Here is a 24,533-nt window from a genome sequence, read left to right as displayed (position 1 = left end):
CCACTTTATGATGGCATCTGGTGGTTAGTATGGTTGAATAGTATCTGAATACTCCTATGGGCGCCAGTCACTGGCATATGACCAGCACGGAAATCTTCCAGACCTTTTACAATAGGAAACCCCCCTTGGTACCCGGGTTTTGTATCGCAAAAGAGCTGGGTATATTTTCGTGCTAGCGGAATTTTGATGACTGGTACATGCATTTGCTTTTGATTCCAATGTTGATCTGTCTATTTCTGTTGGGCATATTCAACATGTCGTCCCTTGAATCATTGGCTTGGATTGAAATGTTCTATTGTTTCATAGTTTGAGGTCTTTCGCGGTTGGCCAAAGGTTCAACATCACAGGGTCATCGAGTGTTTCTCAATATTTGCAATTGTCAAATTCAATCTAGTCACTCGTTTCAGATCCACCTCCCAAGTTCCAGAATCTCATTTTATGGATTCATCGACTGAAAGCACACCGAAGTCATTCCCTTGAATTCGAGGATCTTCAATCAAAACAACTTGGTGCCTGCACTAGTGTCTAAAGTCTTCCTCTCCGAGATGAGCGAAGACCCCTCAATTTCGTGCAGCAACGCACATCACATTACAAGGTAAATATCTGGTGATGTAAACCTCCACTCCCTTAAAAGAAGAATTTCTTCTAGGAAGGAGATGTGAGTAAAGTTTGACATAAGGAGCACTTTAGGACTCGCGACGGAAGAATTTGTTGAGAGTCCGATCACCTACCATTCTACCAACAGGTGCTCGCGTCAAGCCACTCCGTCACCTCGCCAGTAATTGCTTTATCACTCAAATATCTTCCATGCTGGCCTCAAAATTCAATTGGTTTTTGTTTCCTTCTTCCGCGAGCTCAATTGGCTTGCCTGATTTGGCGGTTGGGAATGTTAAATCGCAAGATCGCGAAATGCTTCCTATGGCACAGCACCTATACGAATCACTTGGTGTACAGTTCCTTTGAAGCATAAGAAACCAGAAATGAAAATACACATACATATAATAACGTTTGAAGGCTTCGGCAATGACCATTTAATTATGTTGGTCTCCGCCTTGGCGCGTTTGCCCCCACAAGCCCCCCTCTGTCTGAACGGCTATTGACAAGTATCCGTTCTGGACACGGTTTGATGTCGCCTTCACCTTCTCAGCCATGATGCCTACTGGGCCTGGAGAGCCTGGGCACCACATAAATACTGCTTCAAATTTTCCTGAGTAGATCACGACAATCATGGCTCGGCCTCAACGGAATGTGCTTGTCGGTGTTGATCGGCGTTTCCGCTTTGGTGGCGGCGCTCTTCTTGGACAACCCCAATATTGAAGCTGCACTCGGCTACTTCCGACTCGAAAATCGAGACAGCTATTGGGAAAAGCATCGAGAAGAAGTCAAAGATGTATTTGTCACAAGCTGGGATGCGTACTCTAAATATGCCTTTGAGTTCAGACTGTTGCGCTTCAGCATCCACGACGGCAATACCCTTCGCGCTTTGATCCAGAGCTGACTTATGTCCTCGATCCAGGAAAAGACATTTTCCACTCCATCTCAAAGAGGAGAGCAAATGAGCCCAAGTGGACTAGGTTGGATCATTGTTGACAGTCTAGACACTTTGATGGTCATGAACCTGACTTCCCAGCTCTCCGAGGCTCGGAAATGGCTCAAGCGGGACTTGGCCTACGATCAGAATCAGGATGTCAACACCTTTGAGACAACTATCCGCATGCTTGGCGGACTCCTGTCCGCGCACTACTTGTCGACTCAACTTCCTGACATACCATCACGCCATGACCATGTTTACCTCGAAAAAGCAATTGATCTCGCAGACCGTCTACTGGCTGCCTATGATTCGCCGGCTGGAATTCCTTATTCCAGTGTGAACATTGGTACTCGACAAGGTCTCAAATCTCATACTGACAACGGAGCGTCGTCGACTGCTGAAGCCACAACTCTTCAGCTCGAGATGAAGTACCTTGCTAACCTCACGGGAAATGGAGTCTACTGGGAAAAGGCCGAAAATGTCATGCAGGTGGTTGATAATCATCGCAAGCCAGATGGCTTATTACCCATCTTCGTGAGTCCTGGTACTGGTAACTTCCGCTCCAGAATAATTCGTTTAGGAAGCCGCGGCGATTCTTATTACGGTACTGTCCGTCGCTTGGGCGCCTTTAATAGAATTGGGCTAATGAACCACAGAATATTTGGCAAATCAATATTTGCAGACCCACGAACCAATCTATGCCGAGATGTGGGAAGAGGCTCTAGCTGGTATCCAAAAACACATGATTACCACCACCAAGCATTCCAATCTTCAAATTGTGGCCGAGCTTGAAAAGGGCGTCGGGGGGGAAGTTAACTTCCAAAATGGACCATCTCGTTTGCTTCTTGCCTGGCTCGATTGCAATCGCCGCAACGGAAGGAAGAACCGAGGCCGCAGCACGGAAGCTCCCCACTTGGAGTCCCCAAAAGGAAGAGCAGATGGAGCTTGCTAGAGAGCTCACAAAGACTTGCTGGGCAATGTACGCTGTCACAGAAACAGGCTTGTCACCCGAGATCGTGTGGTTTAATGTCGAGGATCACAATCTCGAGCCTAACCCTGGCTCGAGGATGAAAAACAAGAGCAGCGATGATCTAGAATCTTGGCAAAAGGACTTCAAGATCAAGTCTGCTGATGCTCACAACTTGCAGCGTCCAGAAACCGTGGAAAGTCTTTTCTTGTTATTTCGGGTCACAGAAGACCCCATCTACAGAAAATGGGGGTGGAAAATTTTCCAATCGTTCAAAGAGCATATGCTTGTACCCAGCGGGGAGGGCTATACTTCTTTGGATGATGTGACTACAATCCCTTCACCACCGCGTGACAACATGGAGAGTTTCTGGCTGGTAATCAAGACCCCCTCTTTGTGGACCGGCAATTAGTTCAGTAGCGAACACTCATACAGGCCGAGACTTTGAAATATCTTTACCTCTTTTTCTCTCCGAGAGAAATTCTCCCGCTCACAGAGGTTGTTTTCAACACCGAAGCACACATTTTCCCTCGATTTGAGCCGACCAAATTCAAGACAGGCTGGACGCGAAGAAGGCGCGACCAAGCCAGAAATGAGCATGTATAAAAGCATGCCATATAACCTTGCATTATTACTGATAATCTCAAGCCTCCGTGCATCATTTCAAGATAGAGCCACTGTCTGTCATGGGTAACATCATTGTAAAAATGAATGTTATCCCAATCATTAGGCGAGGGCCAAGTTCTCTTTTCAAGCTCCACGAACATCCCCAATACTTTTGGCCCCCCTAACCTTTGAAACTCTTCCTCGGCTGAACTAGTTTAATTATTATTTCTCTCGCCTTGTTTCAAGATATATAGCCTCAACAAAGGGACTGGAAATATAGCTACTGGTTTAAACGTAAATCAGAGTTATATTGAGTACAAAATAGTCAGATAAAGAATTTATAGATAAAGGTATAAAAAGGCATTGAACAAGTCTTCCTTATTCGGCTGTCAGATATCTGAAACCCCTTGAGTGTTAACCAGTCTGCATAATTTCTTTCGGTAGCCCCACGCAAGACCATCCTGAAGCTTGAGGCACGGTCTCGCACCCAGCCCTCTACTAAGGTTTGCCCACATGGCAAAGATTGGTCTAGTAGCGAAGTGAAGCCCGTATGCTGCTCTGAATGCTGGAACGTGGGGACTTAGTAATTGGTAACCCCCTAGATTCGCGAAATCCGGGGTCAAGCCTCTTCCCCGCGAATGAAACGCTTTGGTTTGCGGGGACCATCAAGGGGTTTCTAGGAGAACACAGTCATTGAACCCGGTTCTAGCTGGACACGAAGAATTCACTTTGCCTAAACTGGGTGTAACTGGCCGCTCCTTTGGTTACCCCTCACGCGCATGAAGCGATAGGAGCGTTGCAGCGGTTCCCACGCTACTGTAAACTTATCTTATCTTCCTATCGTGACGATCGGAGTGTATGAGAGGGACAGAGAGGTTTAAAGCTAGCTCCGAAGATCTTTCGCTGTCGAGTGAATTCTCTCTGTGTATTCATAATGAAGCGGCTAGGGACAGAAAGCGCGGATGGCATTGAAAGCACATTACACACTACCTCTGGAACTGGCCGCTATGATCCCGAGAAAGGAAACCATCTCAAGGGTCCCGATGGGACAGGGGCTCCTGAACTCGCAGCGGTTCAGGAATTACGGTTAGGATCTGTCCTTTCAATGATTTGAGATTGTCGCTAATGCGCCATGAAATCAGACAGGGTCTAGGGCAACGTCACATTCATATGATTGCCCTGGCAGGCACAATTGGAACAGGACAATTCCTGGGCTCAGGTCGAGTTTTGGCTAATGCCGGACCAGCGGGCATTTTCATGGAATACACGATAATGGGATTGCTGATCTCGAGCGTCACACTATCCATCGGAGAGCTGAGTGCCCTCCTCCCCCTCAGTGGCGGTGTCATTCGACCCGCTGCCTATCTCGTGGACCCGGCGTTCTCCTTTGCGCAAGGACGGAATGTCACATATCAGTACCTCATCTCCATTCCGGCAGAGATTTCTGCGGCCTCGGTGATCATACAGTTTTGGGTGACGGTGAATAACGCGATCTGGGTCACCGTCTTCAGCGCGATTCTTTTCGCGACAAATATCTTTTTGGTTCGCATGTATGGAGAGATCGAATTCAGCCTTGCCATTCTGAAAGCTTGTCTCATCGTTGGCATGAACATCATGGTAATAGCCTCGCCCATATTGGTCTTTCTGGCTCTCTTTGGTTAATACTCAACGGGGTCTTGTGATCACCTGCGGTGGTGGGCCTAACCATGGATCGATTGGTTTTCGATACTGGAACGATCCCGGGCCGTTCGTACGATTTCTTGGGGTTCCCGGCTCATTGGGCCGATGCATGGGATTTTGGACCGTGTTTATCAATGCGGCGTATGCCTACTCTTCTGTGGAGACTATTTCCATGGCAGCGGCGGAGACATATGCCCCGAGGCGGAATACCCCAAAAGGCTGCTAAACGGGTGTTCGTCCGTGTTATGCTGTTTTACGGTTTGTCCCTTTTTTTCCCTATGAATGGCAAGATCTAATCATGGATCAGTCATTTTCCATCTTCATGATCACCCTGCTGGTTCCATCAAACGACCCTATGCTATTAAGAAGCACTGGCACTGCTGCTCAGTCTCCATTCCTCATCGCCGCGCAGCGCACAGGCGTCAAGATAGTGCCTCATATTATCAACGCGATTGTGCTCAGCAGTGCTTGGAGCTCAGGCAATTCTAGTTTGTTCCCTTCCACTCGTCAATGACACTCAACCTAACAGCTATCCAGCACTCCTCAGCGGATCTAGAATTTTCTATGGCATGGCCCGCGAAGGTCTAGCTCCGAAGTTTCTCGCACGCACTAACCGGTGGGGGGGTCTGGTACATGGGCGTTCTTGCAATTGGCGTATGGATGAGCCTTGGCTACATGTCACTTAGCTCCACCGCCGAGGTCGTGTTCACTTGGTTACAAGACCTCGTTGCTTGTGCCCAAATCATGAGCTGGCTTGGGATTTGCACAACCTACCTCCGCTTCTACTATGCTCTGAAGAGGCAGGGTATTTCGCGGAGTAGGTTGCCGTGGGCTGCACCGCTTCAGCCTTATGCTGCTTGGATGACTCTCATTTCGCTCACTGTCATTTTGCTTACTGGAGGCTATACTGCTTTCAATCACGGCCAGTAAGTTCTCGCGCGATTCAGGCTGGATTGTTTATCGTGCTCACTCTCATGCCACAGCTGGTCTACCGAAACATTCATTTCGTCCTACCTCGACATTGTCATTTTTGCTGGCCTCTACTTTGGATACAAGCTATGGTTCCGAACCAAGATAGTCTCCCTTGATGAGTCGCCTGTTGCCCGCTTCGTGCAGATTGCGGAGAATGATCCCGACCCACCGAGAGGCGCCCCAGTCCAACTGGGCCAAACTCAATATTCTGTGGGCTTGAAGATGTGATGCACTGAGCAATCTCTCGATATTCTAATTAAATGCTGCCTCTGCTTGTCGCTGCGAACTTCAAGCTGTTCTGTATGCCCGGCGATGACGCGACTTGTTTACGATATCGAGCAGAGCGCCATTGCATAGCAAAGTGACGGAGTGGCGTCGGTTGTTTAGGGCAACATGCGGAATTCTAAATAAACTCACACCTTTACACGCATGGCCTAATGTATAGGGAAGACTAGCTCGTGCTTTTGCTAAAATGCCTGGCATCGTGCCAATGCCGGGACTTGTGTGCGGGGCTTGCCTAGCTGGCTGAGCATGACCCCACTCAACCTGGCCATCTTGAGACCACTACGGCATCCGCCACCATGAAACCAGCTATGAATAGCTTGCCGACGCGTTGTGTCCAAACAGCACCACACCAAGCAACACACACGTCATCATGCAAGAGCCCGATCGCCTTGACGAATCAGCCGATCCCGGTCTCGCGACGATGAGTGGGTGAAGCTCTCGACGCTAAGCTTTAGCGGTGGCTAGCCGCAGCATCAGCTACACCACGATTTCAGGCTTAATGCTCCAACTCGGCACCAGACAAGCACGTGTGCTATCGCGGCCTTCTCCTTTGCGAATGGCCCAAACAAGCAATCTCTAATGTTGCCGCTAATGCTAGGACGTCCAATATGACGACAGCGCAAAGGATCGACACATAAAAGCCGATCTCGGACGCTCCTGCCCTTTTCATTCCTCAACTGCACTCGTTGCTACATCGTCAGAGTGTCTACAAGTTTATCTTTATCTTCATCTTCATTCTTCAGCTTTACCAAAATGACCATCTCCCACTACGGCGTCTGGGCCTGCACCCCAACCCGCTATACGGCTCAGACCGAGAAGCAAGACGCCAAATCCCCTCACATCTACCTCCACTTCACCGATGGCTCATCCTCCAAGGATCTCGAGGCCGCCATTAACGTCAAGTCGACCGATAAGGACACCCGCCTGGTCTTTTGGTTGAACCGCAACTTCTCTCACCCCATCACCAAGACCCTGTCTGGCCTCGACCAGGGCTTCCACCTAGCCCAACAGAGTGGCTCAACTGAGAACAACAGCACTCACCACAGCCGTCATCGTCACAACCGTCGCGAAACCTCGACCCTACAAGGCCTTGACTTCATTCGCACCCAGGACCTTGTGGATATCAAGTCCGGCAGGGTTCTCCCTCACGATATTCCCGGTCCCAATAACGATATCCTGGATGACCTGGATCCCATCATCACCGATGCGATCAACAAGAAGGCGACTGCTTATATCTGGGGTTCGTCTTATGGATCCGGAATCCACGATGTTCACATGAATCAGGGTAGTCTGCCCAGCTACTCCAATGGCATCTACGAGGATGGCGCAGTGCTGTTTGAATTCGATGATGGACACTGGGAGGCTGTCTTCTTGGCCTTTGCTTCGCAGAGGATTCCCACCGATGACCAGGGTGAATATGAGTCTAACAGTGAGTCTCTGGCAGATATCCTGGGTCAATAAATTGCCAAGATAGTATGAGTGGATTGTTACCATTGATGTGGACTTGTGGACTGGTTAGAAGCAAGACTTGCATAGATAGACAATTACACATCGCGCCATACCAATCATTACCTTTTACGTATTATTTCTTGCTGTCCAGAACCAAGGTGACTTGCCAAATGGGCAATACACTTGGGCTATATCAACGAAGCTGTTGGCCTCTGGGTCACAAGCTCGCGATACATATCTAGCTGAACAGGAAGCATTATATTCTAGTCCTTCTGAGGCACCTAAATAATAACTTGGAGCAGTCGGATTATTGAAAAGTAAGATATAGTTGATCCCCGCTATGATCGCACGGGTGCGGGGAGATCACGTGGTTAGCATCGGTTACCATCGGGGCAACGATTCCCTTGATAAGTGCCATGCTGCGTGCTATGTCCCAGGTATATCTTACGATTTCACTTCTGAGATCTTCAACTGTTTCCCTAGGTGATCCAAAATGAATCTTCTTCGCAGTGGGGGCAGTGTTTCCCGCATTCTACGTCCCTGTCGTCCCCAGAGTCTTCTCCGCATTCGATGCCCCATAACGCCCGGCGTGAGCCGAGGATTCCATGCTGGTTCGGCATTGTTGGGGGTTCGATCTCAGATTCTGAAAGATGTTGGCGAAGGTGGGTTCTTGAACACGGATAGCCTTTTGAGATTTCTCGAGATCACTCGTTAATGAAGTCAGGTATCACCGAAGTCCAGATCATTCAGTGGTATGTGGAGGAGGGAGCGCATATTGAAGAATGGAAACCCCTGTTCCAGTATCAGTCGGACAAGGCTGTTGACGATGTCAGTATGCTGGCTATTCTATGTCAAATCTTGGAAAAAAAAAAAGCTAACATTGCCAGATCACATCACGGTACGAAGGCGTGATCAAGAAGCTTCATTTTGAAGCAGATGACACAGTACCTACAGGAAGCGTATGCAAATTACCCCAGTATATATTCCTGTGTCATATTACTGACAACTCCCGATAGGCCCTCGTTGAGATTGAAGTCGATGATGCGAAATACCCCGAAGAGAATCCACAACCTGTGCCCGCCGCAAACCCGGAGCCACTCCAGAATGCCACGGCCCCAGAAGTAGCGGCAGTAGCTCAAGCAATTGAGTCGTCTCAGGTTGAGACACCCGCCGTGCAAGAGGCCGAGGTGCCCACCGAAGCACCCAAGTCAAAACATGCTTCCCTTGCAACTCCCGCCGTTCGAGGGCTCCTCAAAACCCACAGCGTCGACATTCTCCACATTAATGGAACGGGCAAAGAAGGCCGAGTCCTGAAAGAAGACGTCCTCAGATTTGTCGGAAACCGAGACTCCCCAATCAGTACACCCTCCATAGCATCTGCGCCCACCACCCCAGACGCACGCCAAACCGAAACACCGACGAACCTAACCCCAATTCAATCATCCATGTTCAAAACCATGACCAAATCCCTAACCATCCCCCACTTCCTCTACGCCGATGAGCTCAAGATCAACGACATCACCAGAATCCGCAAGAGACTGCTCGCGGATCGTGACCCAAAGAAGATCACATTCCTCCCCTTCGTCGTCAAAGCAGTCTCTCTCGCACTAGCCGACTTCCCACTTCTAAATGCCCGTGTCGATACCACCGACCCGTCCAAGCCCAAATTAATCATGCGCTCCCAGCACAACATCGGCATTGCAATGGACACCCCCAACGGCCTGCTCGTCCCAAATATCAAAGACGTAGCATCCCGCTCAATCCTTGACATTGCTTCTGAAATTTCCCGTCTGAGCGCCCTCGCCAAACAAGGAAAACTTTCATCAGCCGATATGAGCGGTGGCACGATTACAGTGTCGAATATCGGGAATATTGGTGGGACTTATGTTGCACCCGTCCTTGTGCCTACAGAGGTGGCTATCCTTGGCATTGGGAGAACGAGAGATGTACCGGTCTTCGATGAAGCGGGTCAGGTTACGCGTGCGGAGATGGTGAACTTTAGCTGGAGTGCGGATCATCGGGTTGTGGATGGAGCTACGATGGCGAGGATGGGGAATCGGGTTAGGGAATTGATTGAGATGCCTGAGCTTATGCTGCTTAATCTACAATAGAGGGAATACGAGATGCAATTGGCATAGAAGCATGTTTATAAGTTTCTTTTCGCCTGGTAGATTATTTCCAGGTAGATTAGTTTGAGGTATATAAAAAAAGATGTGATGGCTTTCAAAGACACTATATTATTACATGGAGTGTCGCATAGTAGACGGTAATAGAAGGGCCAATTCTGAATCGAGCAAATTTCCAATTCATGGATTCAATCTATCGGTATCGTAGACCATTGAGATGCTTCCCCGTTGGAAATGGGGTAATCCAAAAGAACGGACCTCGGTTGCCCGTACAGTCACGTCTTGAACTAATGCTAAGAATAAGAAAGAGAAAGAAAAAAACGCTAGGAAGATAGATACAGGCCCGGGGCCCGGAGGGACACCACGAGCAAAATCCGCCAATGTACACAAAACTCCCGAGGCACCATGTCAGAGGTGTATCCTCTCATGCAATATCAATACCACAGCTTGAAGAGAACAAGAGCAGTATCATTCCCATCAATGGTTCTCCTCGAGTGTCTTGTGCACCGCATCGAAAACCCGGTGCTGCACCTGGGCCTGCGATCCCTCCACATTAATAGTAATCACATCCCACTCCCCCTTGGGTTCCTCGAGGGCCTGCAACTGAGACCGAACCATATCACTCTTCATATAGTGAGCCTGGCGCTGGCTGACACGCTGCATGAGGACTTCCTCGGTGAGTTTGAGGTAGATGAAGTGAATCTGGACAGAAGGCGAGCCGTACGCTGCCACGCGCATGACGTCACGGTATTTCTGCTTCAGCGCGGAGCATGCGACCACAACACCGGGGGGAGGGTGGAAGTTGTTTGATTCGGACGGGGAGAGAGCGTTGATGGCGGCTTTGCGAAGGGAGATGAGCCAGTCCCAGCGGTCTTCATCGGTAAGGGGGATGCCGTTGCTCATTTTATCTTTGTTGGATTTGTTGTGGAACTGTCGAGATCCGAGGTCAGTCTGTGGTTTAAGGGGGGAGGGGGGGGCCGGATGTCTGGTTGCTGGTTTTAGGAAACAAACGTACATCATCCCCTTCAAGGAACGGAATGCTTAGTTCTTTAGAGAGGCCATTGCCTACTGTGCTTTTGCCGCATCCCGCAGGACCGGTCACGATCCAGATGTGCTGGACGGTGCTTGGGTCTGTAGGTTTGGAGAGCATTGCGGATGCTGAATGTGAGGATTGGTTGGGCTCGAGACCGGGCATGATGTGTGGCAGTTTGGAGGAGGCTACGGCAGGCGTGACTGGAGGCTGAGGCCGTTCCCCGGCGGAGAGCATGGTGAAAATGTGTGAATTGGTGGTTGGGGGCTTCTCAAGTTTCCGTCCTGGCGTGGTTCCAGGGAACTGAGCCGGGGTTGAGTGGATGACGTTGTGATACGTGGGTTGAAGGTCCTTGAGGTCTATATGGCTTGACAGTCGCGTACAGAATCGCTCAAATGGAAAATCAAAGAAGAAGCAAAAGCAAAAGTCGCGCGACAGTGGAAGCGAACAGGCTACATTTTAAGCATGACGGTGGGTCGAACGAGGGAAATTGAAGAAAGCAGAAGCCGAGTGGGGGGAAACACTGGCCACGGTATTCATTGGTGCAGGGACTGCTTTTCATTACCCGAGTGGAGGTGTGAAGTGGGATGAGTCTCCAGGTGCTCGGTAGATCGATCGACGCCTCCCCAGGTTCACGCCGGGTCACCGCTTTTTTTTTTTCGCGTTTGGCGGTGGTATAGAGGAGTCGCGTAAATAATCGACCGTATCTAGATCAATCATGAAATAGACCGCTTGCATCTTCTCGTGCTATCAATCGCCCGAAGATGATGTTCGTGATGTCACACGGGCAAACAACCCCCACGCTAGTGGAACACCATAGGTTAGGGTCGATTTCACGACTCATACACTGCCAGTGTTCTTTTTTCTTTTCTTCGTCTAGCATCTCTACAGGTTACAATCTGGGTATAGAGGTGGCATCTCAGCAAATGTACCGTGCCGACATTCCGTTCTGCAGTAGGACGAACTGAACGCATGGCCTCGCATGGAATGTGATACACTGGGGCAGTGGGGGCTAGGAATGAGATCACATAAACGTAGGTAGGGGTCTAAAGGATCGCCGTACTGAAATCACACCGAGTCGGCTTCGGCCCCGGTACTTCTTGCGCCTGAGAGATTTCCCGCTTTCTCGCCCTTTCACGTCCAAGGTGACATTGTCTCAGGATCCGGGTCAGCAGTCCCGTAAAACGTTCAATCCTTGCATCAGGGCTCCGGTCAGTTCATAGGCTCGGAGAGGCAGTCTCGGAAAAGTAGAATCCGGCTCCCGATTTCACCGTACTCTGGCTGACTTATGAGACTTGTTTGATCTTGTGGACCTGGGTTCGAGGCATAGCAGTGACCCGGAGGAATGGTCTTACAAAGGCGTACTAATGTGGTGGTTGTTCTGTCGTTCTGTCAGGCTCGCCGTATTGCCCACTTGCCGAATTAATGTGGGCAGACGCTCCATTATGATCATCGACCACAAAGCCGTTTGGGTGCTTTCGAGACAATTGGACAAAGTAGTGTCTTTCAACTGATTATACATCAAGTTGAAGACTCAATGGACCATGGTCAAGCTGTAGATCGAACCGCACGAGGCACCAAGAGCTGCCTGCGGGGGAGAATGACTAAGCGGTGAAGCCACGTTCTGGATCAAGCTCAGTCAACTCCGAAAGCACCTCAGCGCTGCACACGATGGCGTCCCTCTTCTTCTCCACCCCTGTCGATATTGACATCGTCCTCGATGATCTTGATGACCGTCAGACCGTCGATGTCAAGCTCGACAAGAACCGCCGCGAGCGGGTACCCCTGTTCATGGACGGAGAGTCCGTCAAGGGCGCTGTGACGATCAGGCCGAAAGATGGCAAGCGATTGGAGCACACGGGAATCAAAGTACAGTTCATCGGGTCGATTGGTATGTGCGTCATCTTCCTGGAAGCTCAGTCCATTATTGACGCAGCTCGGCTGTTTTTAGAGATGTTTTACGATCGAGGCAACCACTACGAGTTCCTATCGCTGGTCCAAGAATTGGCAGCCCCAGCGAATTGCTACATCCCCAGACTTTTCCATTCAACTTCAAGAATGTCGAGAAACAATACGAATCCTACAATGGTATCAATGTCAAGTTGCGCTACTTCGTCCAAGTCACCGTCTCACGGCGCATGGCCGACGTCATCCGTGAGAAGGACCTTTGGGTGTACTCCTACCGCATGCCCCGGAGACCAACAGCCCTATCAAGATGGATGTCGGAATCGAAGACTGCCTGCACATCGAATTTGAATACTCCAAATCCAAATACCATCTTAAAGACGTGATTGTCGGCCGGATCTACTTCCTGCTAGTGCGGCTAAAGATCAAACACATGGAGTTATCCATCATTCGACGAGAGACCACCGGGTCTCCACCCAATCAATATAATGAGAGCGAGACGTTGGTACGCTTCGAGGTATGTGTCGAGCCCCCACCGGCTCCGTGACAAGCGATTTCACCGGTACAATTTATCGTGCGGGCAACCGTTAACAGCATTATAGATCATGGATGGATCACCTTCCCGAGGTGAAACCATTCCTATCCGTTTGTTCCTCGGTGGTTTCGATCTGACGCCCACTTTCCGAGACGTCAACAAGAAGTATTCGACACGATACTACCTCAGTCTAGTGCTGATCGATGAAGGTACGTGACCTTGAACCTTTCATATTGCACTTTGTCAATTCCGGTGGATGGGATGCATGCGCAAGGAGGGCAGAGGCAATGGCTTCAAACCCCGACGGCAATTGAGACCAGTCTCGGCTCGGCTGGGCAATTCTATACCGTTTCTCGGTTTCCGAATTTACCGTCTTGAACCCCCCACACTAGACTCTTCTTGGCACCTTGCATCCTCCACTTCATCACTTGCAGACGAGACTTGTCCTTGTTTACACGATCCACTGACACTGAACTTGCAATCAGATGCTCGACGCTACTTCAAGCAATCCGAAATCGCCCTTTATCGCCAAGCCCCTGAGATTGCTGCGACACCACAGATTGCCCAGCAACAGCAGATCCAACAGCAGGTCCTGATGCAGCAACAGCAGCAGGCCCTTCCGCCAGGATCTGCCACCGCTGGGCCAGGACGTGAACAGCCCAGACCGCAGCCCGTCTCAGCGCCGGTGGCGTAGTTTCCCCGCATTGATCATATCGCAACTGTAACTTGGGCAGATAGATCTGTTCTTCTATCCTTCTTCTATACCCACCCCGTTGTCACCACACTCCCGCCCCTATCTACCCGTGTGTTGTGTCTAGCAAATACATTCCTCGTCACCTCCACGGATGTCACGATATCACCCAGTCAAGGTAGTCTACTTCTTATTCTTGTCCATAATACGAGAATCAACTTGGCCAACCCTTTTGTTTGCAAATTCTACATCTCGTGACATTTGCCTAGAGAAATGGAAGGGATGAGATGAACTACATAGCAAAACACATTGTTCTAGCATCCAGTAGCTATCGAATCCCCTACTCGAATCGGCCCGTCTGTTCCAACACCTTGCCCAAAGCCTGTAGAACCTGTCCATCGTCACGCTCTTTACCCGCGACCTGGACGGCTTGGACAATAAGAGGATACAGCCACTCGAGATGCTTGCGGTGGTGACGTGGGGACTTGTCATCACCGGCTGTTGCCGCACCAGAATGGACAGAGGGTGGGTCTGGGATAGCAGAAGGCTCGCTTCGAAGCTGGACCATCTGAAGCAAAAGATGTAGCAGGGCTTTCCGCGATGGACTTGGTTGGGGCATGAGGCCCCGGAGAGGCTGGTCGGCGATGTAGCCTTTAAGCGAGACAGCGCAGCGGAGCAGGAGGTAGGGAGAGATAGACCTGGCGAGCAGAGTCTGCGCAGATGCGGTGGACTTGAACTCGGACTCGGCATTACCCGCAAGCTCGAAGAGGGAGTCCATGAGGGCGTAGGCCATTCTTGGGCGAAGGGTCGGAGGCGGGTCGAAGGTGCGACCTGCGCGAACGCGGTAGTAGTCTTCGAGGGGAAAGTCCTCGATTGGGGCGGAGGGAAGATCGAAGCGCTGCGGAGCGTAGATAAATGAGGAGTGGAAGAGGGCGCAGGCGAAGTTTCGGCGTATTGGGTCGGGGATAGCGGAAGCACCGAGGGATGGGAGAATGATTTGCTTTAGCCGGGCGAAGGCTGTGGTATCGAATTCTTCGTCGGAAAGGATTCGGATATTGGATAGCTGCTGGGTCCGGAATCCACGGGCTGAGACGATGCCATCGGTGATGTCGATGACGCTTTGCCAGAAGCGTGCGATTCCTGCTTCCTTGGCCTTGGGGTACTGCTTCTCCACGTAGGGTACCGCGACTTCGAGAACGTTCAGAGACGCAGTTGTGGCCTTTTGCCAGAGATAAGGTTCACGATCCTTGCCTTCCCACATGTACTTGTACTTGATCGATACATGGAGACGCTCAAGGGCGGTGGCAAGTGCGTTGTTCGAAAAAATGTCTTGCTTGATACCGAAGTCCGCGATGTACCAGCTTACGAGATCTATGGCGCTCTTGGAGAAGGCAACAAAAGTTGGTTTTCTCGAGTCGTTGCTGGAACTCCATTTTGACAGGGCGGAATCTGACAGGTCTGCGAGACAGATAAGAATAGCAGCCTGTGATTCTTCATTCTCTAAGCAAAGAGTCCTGATGCAATCAATCACCAGCCCCTGGACATCGGAAGAGCGGTCGATATCCGTCGAGTAAGGTGGGTATACCGAATTCCATACAAGCAGACGAAGGTGTTGGAGTACCTTTTTGACATGGTCCGTGGTCAAATCATCTTTATAGAGACGATATACCTGCTGGAAAGATTGCATATAGGCCAACGCGGCGTCTTGGTTGGGTCGATCCAGATCAAGCATGGCTTCATCTTCAGCCGGGTGGCCATTAGCCCACAGATCCCAGGCACATTGAAGAGCTTTCTTGCTAAGCCCAAAGGGGGACTGCACCCTAACGAGAATCGCACAAAGGCTAACGAAGGTCGCCTCGTTGAATTTCAGAAGTTGCAAGTCCAACAATGCCTGCAAGTACTTCAAAAGCCGAGTCCAAGACTCGTCGAACATTTCGTCACTCACAATGGTATCGAAGAAGTTTGTGATAAGATTTGAGATCCCGTTGATCATCAAGACTGTCGTTTCCACCCGTGACTTGAGGCTATCTGCCGACCCATTGAGCTTGTCCTTCGATTTGAAGAGATTGTTTTCAACTGCTTCCACCATTTGAAACAAGACTCTGTTCAGACACAACCTCCATGCTTTTGGTGATAGCTGTTGCCCGTAAGCGTCAAAAATCCTCAGAAGAGTATGGATCGCGCTGTTTCGAATCTCCGGCCTCGAGTCTGTCGCAATGTCAACAATACGGAGCAGCAGCAACAGCCAAAGAGAATTCTTTGAGACAGAGGGATTCTTGTCACAAGCAAGCTTTGCCAATTCCTCTTCGGTGACAGAGGCATCAAAATGACTCTCAATCGAGAACTTCTCGATTTGTTCCTGAAGGAAATCGGATACGTTCCAGAAAAAGGATGTTGTGGTCAAGGAAATGTTGAAGTCCTGTGTCTGCGAGGCGAAGCTAGAAAATGCATTGACCAGGCTCAAAAGGCAGGGAGCAGGCAACAAGGAGAGGAAATCTGAAGCCACAAGATGAAGAGACTTGTATGCTGCGCGGACTAACCGAGGACCGGCTGGAAGGGCCGACGACCTACGCTCAGCCGGGGTGGTTGGTAGGAGATCCCCAGTCTCAGCCTTTGGGATGACTTGAAAGACTCCCGATATCAAATCAAAAGTGTGATCCCATCCGTCCGTGAAAGCTTCAGCATATTGCTCGAGTATGTTTTGAAGAACCTCCAAACTCTGCTCATGGATTTCAATAACAGTGGTTGGAAGCGACTTCGTGGAGGACGAATCAGATGGGTAAAGTGATGCTACTTGGTTCTTGAGGGTTTCGAGATTTCTCGTATGGACCTGGTTCAGGACTTTTTTATCGACATCCTGTGCATTCATGGTCAAGAACACCAACGAATTGAGGATTCCGCTAGATTGCAGACGAAGATTGGGACTGATTTCAGTGTTGGCGGAAGCAGATATCAGACTTTGCGTAAGGATTTCCCAAGATTTGTTGTCCTCGTCGTCAAGTGACGAAAGCCTCTCAAGGTTCGCCCGGGCTAATTCGTTCACTTTCTCTAGAACAAACTTGAGCTCTTCATCCTGCATTCTTGATATTCCCACAGTGTGAGACACACGCCGAGTAATTTGATGCATTCGTCCAGACTTCTGTGAGGATTGAGGGGTACTCGGCATCTCAGAAACTTCTTGCTCTGGCTCGTTCCGCGGTTCTGGTGCCGTCGAGGAAGACAGGTTCAAGAGTGCATGTAGGATCTCCTGGAAAGCCCCGCTGGGGTAATCACTAGTGCTCTCAAACATCTTGGATGAGGCTGCCTGAACTGCAATCACTTCCACTCCCAGATTTGCAGTTGGAATATCATTTCCAAAAATCGCCGTGGTTTCGCCCAAAGCATTGGCCGATTTAACCATAGTACTGGATGATATGCCGATCACGAGTTCAGTGTATTGCAATGTCTCAAATAAAATTGACCAGGCCGGCTGGTCCAAAGTAGGCCCTAATGCAATTCCAAGATTGAGTAAAGCTCGAAGACAAAGCAGATTCCTCGTACTCAAGGACGGCGTGGAGCTTTCCAACCCAGAAGAGTCCGCAGGCAATGAACTTGTTCTTAGCATGTCTGAGCTCTTTCGCGATTTCTGATGGCTCTCATTAGATTGAGCGCCAGCTGCAGTTGGTGTGGCAGGAATTTGCCCTCTGGAACCGCTTGCGCTTACGGGAGTAGCAGCTTTTCCCAGTGTGGTAAGAAATGCATCACGAGGCACAGAGAGTCTCAGAAGGCCAGCTACATGTGCTAGCTTTTGGAACGCTCGTACTAGGTTGTGGTAATACTCATCGTCCAGGGAAGCGTGCAAGAAGGTGGAACAGGCTGCAAGAACAGCAGGCCAACAATTATCAACCATCCCGGCACAGGTCATGATCGCGGAGTATTGTATATGAGAAGTCAAATCCAGAGGATTGATAGGAACCGACGACCTCTTGCCTGGTGAGGCTGTCTGAGCCCGCCAGGCATCAGATTGGAGATCTTGAGATGATCGCGCAGAGTCGGGTCCCTGGTCTGTGTTCACATAGCGGTTCTTCTTCTTCTGCCTTAAGTCAGGGACTGTAAGAGGAAGAATGAATTTTCCAAGGCCCTCGGCAAAGCTGCTGATACAGTTGAGAACAAGGCTGTAGATATAGGTGTCTGGCGGTAGTGGTGGCTCCGTTTTATCCAGTAGTTCGATATACGGGGTCCGTACAACACTCCATTGGCTGCTGATCCCTGGTACTTTGGTCTCTGCTGGTGGGCCTGTTGACCCTATGACGCCTGCGACGCCACCTGTTTCAAGGGCGATCTGATCCTCCGTTGCGGAGCGTAGATGTTCAGCACGTGATGGCACCGTGGATTGGTTGCTGACCCCGATCAGGGAGGGCTTCTCCGACGCAAGCCGAACAAGTGCTGCCATATGATCTCGGAGAACGTTCTTTCTGCGTTCGTCTCCGTCGTACAAGGTGTAAATTTGGCGAACAACGCCCGCTTCAGCATAGATACCGCGGAAAACCTCCATACACAAAACGCGTTTCCAGGGCGCGTTTCCATCAGGTTCAAGCAAATGGGTTAGCAGGCCAAATGCCATCTCACACTCGGCAGGCAGGAGAGACATGTGACGTTTTAAGAGCACAAGAAGAATGCGCGCAATCCGAACAGTCTGGGAAAACGAATGCCTCTCCGAGAGATACCTCACAGCCAAGGGCATCAAACGAACTCGCAGCACCTGCGAAAGTTCCGGATGATTGACAAAGAGGCGGCCACTGTTGAGGATGATGCTTTCGATGAGCTCAAGAACAAAAATTGGAGACAAGATTCTCGTGCGCAAAAATTGCAATTGTTCGCCCTCAATAAGACGGCACAGATCATCCAGAACCTGCAACGCATCGAACGCGAATTGTCCCACCTCAACCGAATGACCGTCGACCGTGATTGAGGTAGTGGATTTCTCATCGTTGGAAAGTTTATCTTCATTCGACACCCTTTCAAACGTCGATACCACCAACTGTTGGAGCGTAGCAGCAGCAGTGCTACTCACGGCCATCGTCTTGCTTGCTTGCAATGTAGCGCAGATTTCTAACGTGTTTGCAAGAAGGTCTCCACTAAGCTCGTTGGAGTAATACTGCAACAGCGAAGGTAAGGACTGTAAGATTTTTAATTGAATATCAAGACCTGCACAGTGTGAGCAGCCGTGTGTTCAATTTGGGTTGATTTTCTGGGGCATACTCAGGCTTGTCGTCTCTCTCAGGCCAGTAAGGACGTCCTTAAGGCGTTGAGATGGCAACGATCGAGAAGCAATCAATCGCTGCAAGCAAATGACTCCGATCCCTGCGAGTTTCGCATGTCGAGTATGACAGGCGATGATGAACGGCTCAACAAAAGCCGGTTTGCGAACAAGATCTATTGAAATTGTTAGTAATCTGAACTTGAGCCCTTTATGCAAGAAACTCACCTGCTGCTATTTGAGCTTCTGATGTTGAAGGCAGCGCCTTCAGCTCGTTAAGTGATTGCTCGGCAGCCTGAACCTCTTTGCTTAGCATCGCGGTCCAAGGGGATATCTGATCGTGGTTTGACTGACATGGCGCAGGTCAGCGTTTTTCCGCCGAGACTCTTGTATGAGGTTTGCAAGCTCTGTCTGCAAAAATTGGGAGGACATTTCCAGCGCAACAAGCTAGCATCAACGCATGGCCAATTCCGTTGTCCGAATCGCCGAAGGTCTCCGTGTCAACAAGACAGGGAGCTCTGGAATCCGGACAGACCCGCACGCGGCTGAAAAGAGAGCGATTTCAAGAGCTGCTCAGTTCCAGTATCACTCAGATACGGTGAGTCTTAGTCGAGTTCAACTTGGTCGAGCGAGGCTCAAAGATGTAGCAGTCAACAATCCCCGGCGTGGCATCTCCAAGTGCCAAGGCTCCGATAAGAGCCTTATCGCACGTGATGGAGTGGCTCCTTGAGCGGCAGCTGCCCCTCCTCTCTTCCACGAACTCCCTCACTTTCACGCTGTTCCTTTTTTTCCTTTCTCTTCGTCTTTATATTTTTCATACAAAATGGCCGCTAAGGTGCCGCGAAACTTCCGGCTCCTTGAGGAGTTGGAGAAGGGCGAAAAGGGATTGGGCGCAGGTACATCCGACTCGTCATATGACACGAGACCATAGGTATACTGATGTATTGTTATCAATCATTACAGAGGCCTGCTCCTATGGCCTTGCCGACGGTGAGGATCTGATGATGAGCAACTGGAATGGAACCATTCTCGGTCCTCCTCACGTTTGTCTCCCCCGCTTCGTACCTGTCGTCATGCATGTCTGACTTGAAGAATTACGACTAGAGCGTCCACGAGAACCGCATATACAGTGTCAATATTCACTGCGGACCCGACTACCCGGACAACCCTCCCACCATTCAGTTCATTTCCGCTGTCAACATTCCCTGTGTTGACCAGCGCTCCGGAAAGGTGGGGTCGAATGTGCACCAACATACTGAACCATGACTGACCGGTTTTCTTTTTAGGTCGACCCGACTAAGCTTCCCTGTCTCGCTCAATGGAAGCGCGACAACACCATGGAGACCGTCTTGATTGAGTTGCGGAGGTCAGATATCTTAAGCTTCTGACCGTGAGGACACCGATACTAACACGATTTCTAGATACATGGCATTGCCACAGCACAAGAAGCTGCCCCAGCCTCCGGAAGGCTCGACTTTCTTCTAAAGTCTGCATCTCGTCCATAGGGTCCATAAGCAATCCGGAGTATCACGGTCTTTTTCTTTGGCATTAGTTTGCTTTCTTCCATCATGTGATGATCCCTTATAGCGTGTACAGTCCTTGCATAACAGTATCGGCGCAGTTGACTTGCGACCCAAGCCCTTCCCCTTTATCCTAGTTGGTACCTTGCGCGGTGACTCAGAGGTCGTATTGGTCAACCGATCACCAATGTAGTCACACCTCTCTTATCGCACCGAAGTTTCCATTGCTCATTTAATAGAGGAGATGCAGTCTTGCCAAAGACCAAGACTGCGTGTCACATTACGGGCATTCGCAGCCTTGATGAATGTTTGCATACTATCACGTGATGATATCGGACGTTGATCTAATCAGCCGCGGTCCCCGGATTTTCTCCGACTCACTCAAGACTAATTAACGGCATGGCCAGATTGGTGCTACCAAGTCATTCTGGAGTTCATCGGTTTGCTTGTAAGATACCCTGCGCTTCACTGATCTGACTCCGGCACCCTGTTCATCGCAATTCTTCCAGGTTTGGCACTCTACCGAGCTCTCCTCCGACAATGTTCTCCTTCGACCGATAAACCGCGATGGCTAGCCGAGACACACTTCCTCGTCAAACAAAGATTTCGGAGATATAGGCAATTACAAAGTCCATCGCAGGCAGCAAATGCTCTAAAGGCTGGGTACAAGGTACGCTTTCCGTAAGCTGATCCTTGGCCGTTGTACATCCTAACTTGCGAGATTTATCGAATCAGGCTTTGGATCTACTGGACTCTGCATCAAAAGGAAACGAAAAACATGCACACCAAGTCAGCCAAATCCTTTCGCAGGCCAAATTTTTGAAGGAGCAGTTCGCAGCCCAGCAAAGAAAGAAAATCAAGGTGGAAAAGCCGTTATCGTCCAATGAAACGAAGAAGATGAAGGCCGTTCGCTCCGAATTAGAAACCTGGGAAAGGAAACCAGACACCCCCTCGATTTTGAATCGTCCTCAGCTTGTGAGCGGGAGACGAAAAAATACCGGTCCTGGTGAATGCTCGCGGAATTCCGTTTTTGCGCATCAAGAAGCCACAGCCGGCGAATTTAAGTGGAGTTCTACGGAATAAGTTGAAAAAGCGCTGGGAGTGCATAGAGGTGCGAGATAAATTGCAAACGGAGGTCCTTTTTGCTAAGGATGAAGATACCTGGGATCGCTTGACCCATGCCGGGGACGAAGGCTCATGGGCTGAGCAACCTAGAATCGCTCTGGACAGAATTTTTCAAAAGATCCGTGAAACGGATAGGAAGACTCGTGAAATGGCCGAGAAAATGTGGCAAGTTGTTCTTCGGGAACGAGAGGCGCTCGCGGAAGAGGAAAAGCAGAGACAGGCTTAGTGTGGTCACTTGCAGTATTCTGTTGCCAGCAAACTGTCGATTCATATCGCGAAATGATACCCAATTTTTTTTTGAGTCGTGGGACTATGGCACCCGATCGCCTAGGGTTCTTATACTATACGAAGTCTCCCATTCGAGGCAGAAATTATGAGAGATTGTATAGTTCACAAGCGTAATTTGACTTGGCATTGTCAACCCTTGTAGAAATGTCTATGCAGAAACCTTGAGCTTATCAATAGCTGGCATAGCATCTTCATCCCCCTCGTCATAGTCTGCCTTGCCAGCCAGACCTTGCTCCCACAACTGTCGCCCAGTCAGCTTCTTCTCCTGGGTCCCAGATTTTTTCTTCTTGTCTTCCGCCTCCTTCTCCTCACGTTCGCGCTGCTCCTCCTCCCGAATCTCCTGCTGGAATCGCGCATTCCACTCCAAGAACGTCTCTCTGGTGACTGGTGTGCCCTGGAACTTGCGGTTCTCTTCTTCCTCGGCCTTTGCCCTGACCTGCTCCCTTTCGGCTTCCACAGCGTTCGCACGTTCTGACATAAGAGACTCTGCGCTTTCTTTAAGGGCACTGACGAGAGTGAATACCATTGCCATTCCCATATTCTCCTCAATTGTGGGCTGCAGAGCCTCGAGGAGCTGTTCTCGGTCCTCTTGAACATCTAGGCGAGAATGCTTGGGTGCATTGGGCGGCGAGGAGATGCTGAGCTGCGGAGCGACATCAGGATATTCTTCGGGGTATGTGACTTCCAGACATATGACGGGTTGCTCAGACTCTTCGTCATCAAATTCGGGTGGGTCAAGAGTTATCGATACTCGGTATGAATTTTCGGAGATGTCTAGACGTAAAAGACGGAGGTGAGCAGAAAATTCCCTGACACAGAGTAAAGGCTCTTCCCATTCCTTGTAATCACTCACCTGTAATTTCCTCGGGAAAAATGGAGTCGAGCACCTCGCGCTCCTCAACTTGATCTTCGCGACCCATTGTGTCTGATCCGCCCGCGGATTGGAGGGGTCTCGGGTAGAATGGTTGGGCGAGAGTAAGAGGGAGATACACCGAGCGTTATTAGAGGGCTTGATGAGGATCAAGGAGAAGCAAGATGGCGTATAATTTCTTATAGAGAAGATCGCATTGTCTCCGCGCTTGCAAAGGTAGGCGATATCAGTTCCGCATGCAAACCCGTCAAACAGCACCAAATTTTGGGCGCGGAGCTTCTTTTCGCTCCAGTCCCGCATTGCATCGGTGAACAACTATTCTTCTTCACTCTGACAAGTCACTTTCCGTCCTTTTTGCTGTTTTATACATTCGTTTTGCCATGGGAAAACCCAGACCGCAGAAAAAGAAGTCGTCCAAGTCCAGCAAAAAATCCGTCCTCGGCCCTGGTGGCTCGATCTCGAAAGCCAAAATGTCTCAAGACCCCTCCGCATTGCTCGAACAAGCTACTATCCTACTAGAAACACTCCGTGTTGATGATGCTCTGGCAACTGCACAGGCGGCGCTGGACCTCGCAGCTGGAAACGCGTCTGTGCAGCTTCAAGCGGTGAACCTTCTTGGAGAGATCAACGTCGAGCTGGGCGAGATTGATACTGCGCGTGGATACTTCCTCACTGCGGTTCAGCAAGATCCCAATGGCTCAATACCGGAGGCTGAGGGCGGTGGTGCGGAAAAGTTCCTATGGCTTGCTCAATTGAGTGAGCAAGGTGGTGCGGACAGTGTGCAGTGGTTTGAGAAGGGCGTGTCGTCCCTGAGACAAACTTTGCAGCAGTTGGAAGGCAAAACGAGCGCCGAGGATGTTGCGAATGCTGAAATGAAGAAGGCCAAGATGGCAAATGCGCTCTGCGCTGTTGCTGAAATCTACATGACCGATCTTTCGTGAGTGCTTCTATCTCTACGCACATTGTCGCTTTAGCGCTAACAATGTTATTCTTGATAGCTGGGAAGAAGATGCTGAGGCCCGTTGCGAAGCACTTATCTCAGAGGCCCTGGTTGTTACACCTAATGCGCCCGAGGTCTTGCAGACTCTTGCGTCCATTCGGATATCACAGCTGAAGACCGAGGAAGCTCAGGAGGCATTGAAGAAAAGCATGGCCCAGTGGAAGGAGAAGGCCCCCGAAGACCCCACTATTCCTGATTTCCCTGTGCGCATCAGTCTTGCGCGACTCTTGATGGAAGTGAACTTGGAGCTTGAAGCCCTAGAGGTCCTCGAGCGATTGATCTTGGAGGATGACCAGAGTGTGGAGGCCTGGTACCTCGGTGGCTGGTGTCTCTATCTGCTGGCAGAGAAGCAGGAAGCCCCCAAGGATATAAAAGACGACGAAGAATCTCCTAGACACGCCTCGCTGATTGCCAGTCGGGAGTGGCTCAAGCAGAGCTTGAAGCTTTACGATGTTCTCCAATATGAAGATGACCGTCTCCGTGATCATGCTACAGAGCTGTTGCAAGGAATGAACCAGGAACTCGGCGAAGACATGGACGATAGTGAAGCCGAGGGAGATGGGGAAGGTGAAGACTGGGATGAGGAGATTGAAGTTGTTTCTGATGATGATCACGAGATGGCCGATTCATAGACGTCCAAAAAGTTACGATGCATGTACATGATTGTCTTTTCTTTTTCTTTGTTGATACCAAGTAAATGAACCAACTTTTTC

General features: G+C 50.1%; 11 protein-coding genes across 11 annotated transcripts; 8 read left to right on the top strand and 3 right to left on the bottom strand.

The window, feature by feature from the left end:
• Nucleotides 1-1,246: 1,246 nt before the first annotated feature.
• On the top strand, nt 1,247-1,498 carry N7477_008429 (Glycoside hydrolase family 47; the record flags this gene model as incomplete). Its single annotated transcript, XM_056970092.1, has 1 exon — nt 1,247-1,498. One exon carries the CDS (start codon nt 1,247-1,249, stop codon nt 1,496-1,498), a length of 252 nt encoding a protein of 83 aa, XP_056820124.1.
• A 114-nt stretch (nt 1,499-1,612) lies between these two features.
• Nucleotides 1,613-2,910, top strand: N7477_008428 (glycoside hydrolase family 47 protein; the record flags this gene model as incomplete). Its single annotated transcript, XM_056970091.1, has 3 exons — nt 1,613-2,135; nt 2,188-2,367; nt 2,429-2,910. The coding sequence occupies 3 exons, from the start codon at nt 1,613-1,615 to the stop codon at nt 2,908-2,910; spliced, it is 1,185 nt and encodes a 394-aa protein (XP_056820123.1).
• Nucleotides 2,911-4,038: 1,128 nt separating this feature from the next.
• On the top strand, nt 4,039-4,766 carry N7477_008427 (amino acid permease; the record flags this gene model as incomplete). The annotated part of the gene is made up of 2 exons (XM_056970090.1): nt 4,039-4,190; nt 4,247-4,766. The coding sequence occupies 2 exons, from the start codon at nt 4,039-4,041 to the stop codon at nt 4,764-4,766; spliced, it is 672 nt and encodes a 223-aa protein (XP_056820122.1).
• Nucleotides 4,767-6,794: 2,028 nt separating this feature from the next.
• N7477_008426 (uncharacterized protein) lies at nt 6,795-7,502 on the top strand (the record flags this gene model as incomplete). Its single annotated transcript, XM_056970089.1, has 1 exon — nt 6,795-7,502. One exon carries the CDS (start codon nt 6,795-6,797, stop codon nt 7,500-7,502), a length of 708 nt encoding a protein of 235 aa, XP_056820121.1.
• A 481-nt stretch (nt 7,503-7,983) lies between these two features.
• On the top strand, nt 7,984-9,601 carry N7477_008425 (uncharacterized protein; the record flags this gene model as incomplete). The annotated part of the gene is made up of 4 exons (XM_056970088.1): nt 7,984-8,152; nt 8,215-8,318; nt 8,378-8,449; nt 8,507-9,601. 4 exons carry the CDS (start codon nt 7,984-7,986, stop codon nt 9,599-9,601), a joined length of 1,440 nt encoding a protein of 479 aa, XP_056820120.1.
• A 492-nt stretch (nt 9,602-10,093) lies between these two features.
• Nucleotides 10,094-10,883, bottom strand: N7477_008424 (gluconokinase; the record flags this gene model as incomplete). The annotated part of the gene is made up of 2 exons (XM_056970087.1): nt 10,094-10,546; nt 10,632-10,883. The coding sequence occupies 2 exons, from the start codon at nt 10,881-10,883 to the stop codon at nt 10,094-10,096; spliced, it is 705 nt and encodes a 234-aa protein (XP_056820119.1).
• A 1,434-nt stretch (nt 10,884-12,317) lies between these two features.
• Nucleotides 12,318-13,780, top strand: N7477_008423 (vacuolar protein sorting-associated protein 26; the record flags this gene model as incomplete). The annotated part of the gene is made up of 5 exons (XM_056970086.1): nt 12,318-12,541; nt 12,598-12,817; nt 12,862-13,068; nt 13,154-13,295; nt 13,572-13,780. 5 exons carry the CDS (start codon nt 12,318-12,320, stop codon nt 13,778-13,780), a joined length of 1,002 nt encoding a protein of 333 aa, XP_056820118.1.
• Nucleotides 13,781-14,117: 337 nt separating this feature from the next.
• On the bottom strand, nt 14,118-19,332 carry N7477_008422 (uncharacterized protein; the record flags this gene model as incomplete). The annotated part of the gene is made up of 3 exons (XM_056970085.1): nt 14,118-18,964; nt 19,019-19,192; nt 19,245-19,332. 3 exons carry the CDS (start codon nt 19,330-19,332, stop codon nt 14,118-14,120), a joined length of 5,109 nt encoding a protein of 1,702 aa, XP_056820117.1.
• A 507-nt stretch (nt 19,333-19,839) lies between these two features.
• On the top strand, nt 19,840-20,501 carry N7477_008421 (E2 ubiquitin-conjugating protein MMS2; the record flags this gene model as incomplete). Its single annotated transcript, XM_056970084.1, has 5 exons — nt 19,840-19,912; nt 19,980-20,059; nt 20,121-20,246; nt 20,303-20,382; nt 20,438-20,501. 5 exons carry the CDS (start codon nt 19,840-19,842, stop codon nt 20,499-20,501), a joined length of 423 nt encoding a protein of 140 aa, XP_056820116.1.
• A 1,596-nt stretch (nt 20,502-22,097) lies between these two features.
• N7477_008420 (RWD domain-containing protein) lies at nt 22,098-22,869 on the bottom strand (the record flags this gene model as incomplete). The annotated part of the gene is made up of 2 exons (XM_056970083.1): nt 22,098-22,723; nt 22,803-22,869. 2 exons carry the CDS (start codon nt 22,867-22,869, stop codon nt 22,098-22,100), a joined length of 693 nt encoding a protein of 230 aa, XP_056820115.1.
• A 331-nt stretch (nt 22,870-23,200) lies between these two features.
• N7477_008419 (ACL4 family protein) lies at nt 23,201-24,452 on the top strand (the record flags this gene model as incomplete). Its single annotated transcript, XM_056970082.1, has 2 exons — nt 23,201-23,757; nt 23,819-24,452. The coding sequence occupies 2 exons, from the start codon at nt 23,201-23,203 to the stop codon at nt 24,450-24,452; spliced, it is 1,191 nt and encodes a 396-aa protein (XP_056820114.1).
• Nucleotides 24,453-24,533: the final 81 nt, after the last annotated feature.

This window comes from Penicillium maclennaniae (genome assembly GCF_028827695.1).
Source record: "Penicillium maclennaniae strain IBT 15551 chromosome Unknown utg000007l:1.0-4884863.0:1.0-4888362.0, whole genome shotgun sequence".
NCBI lineage: Eukaryota > Fungi > Ascomycota > Eurotiomycetes > Eurotiales > Aspergillaceae > Penicillium > Penicillium maclennaniae.
Note: the sequence above shows the minus strand (reverse complement) of the source record. Positions and strands in the feature narration are given on the sequence as shown.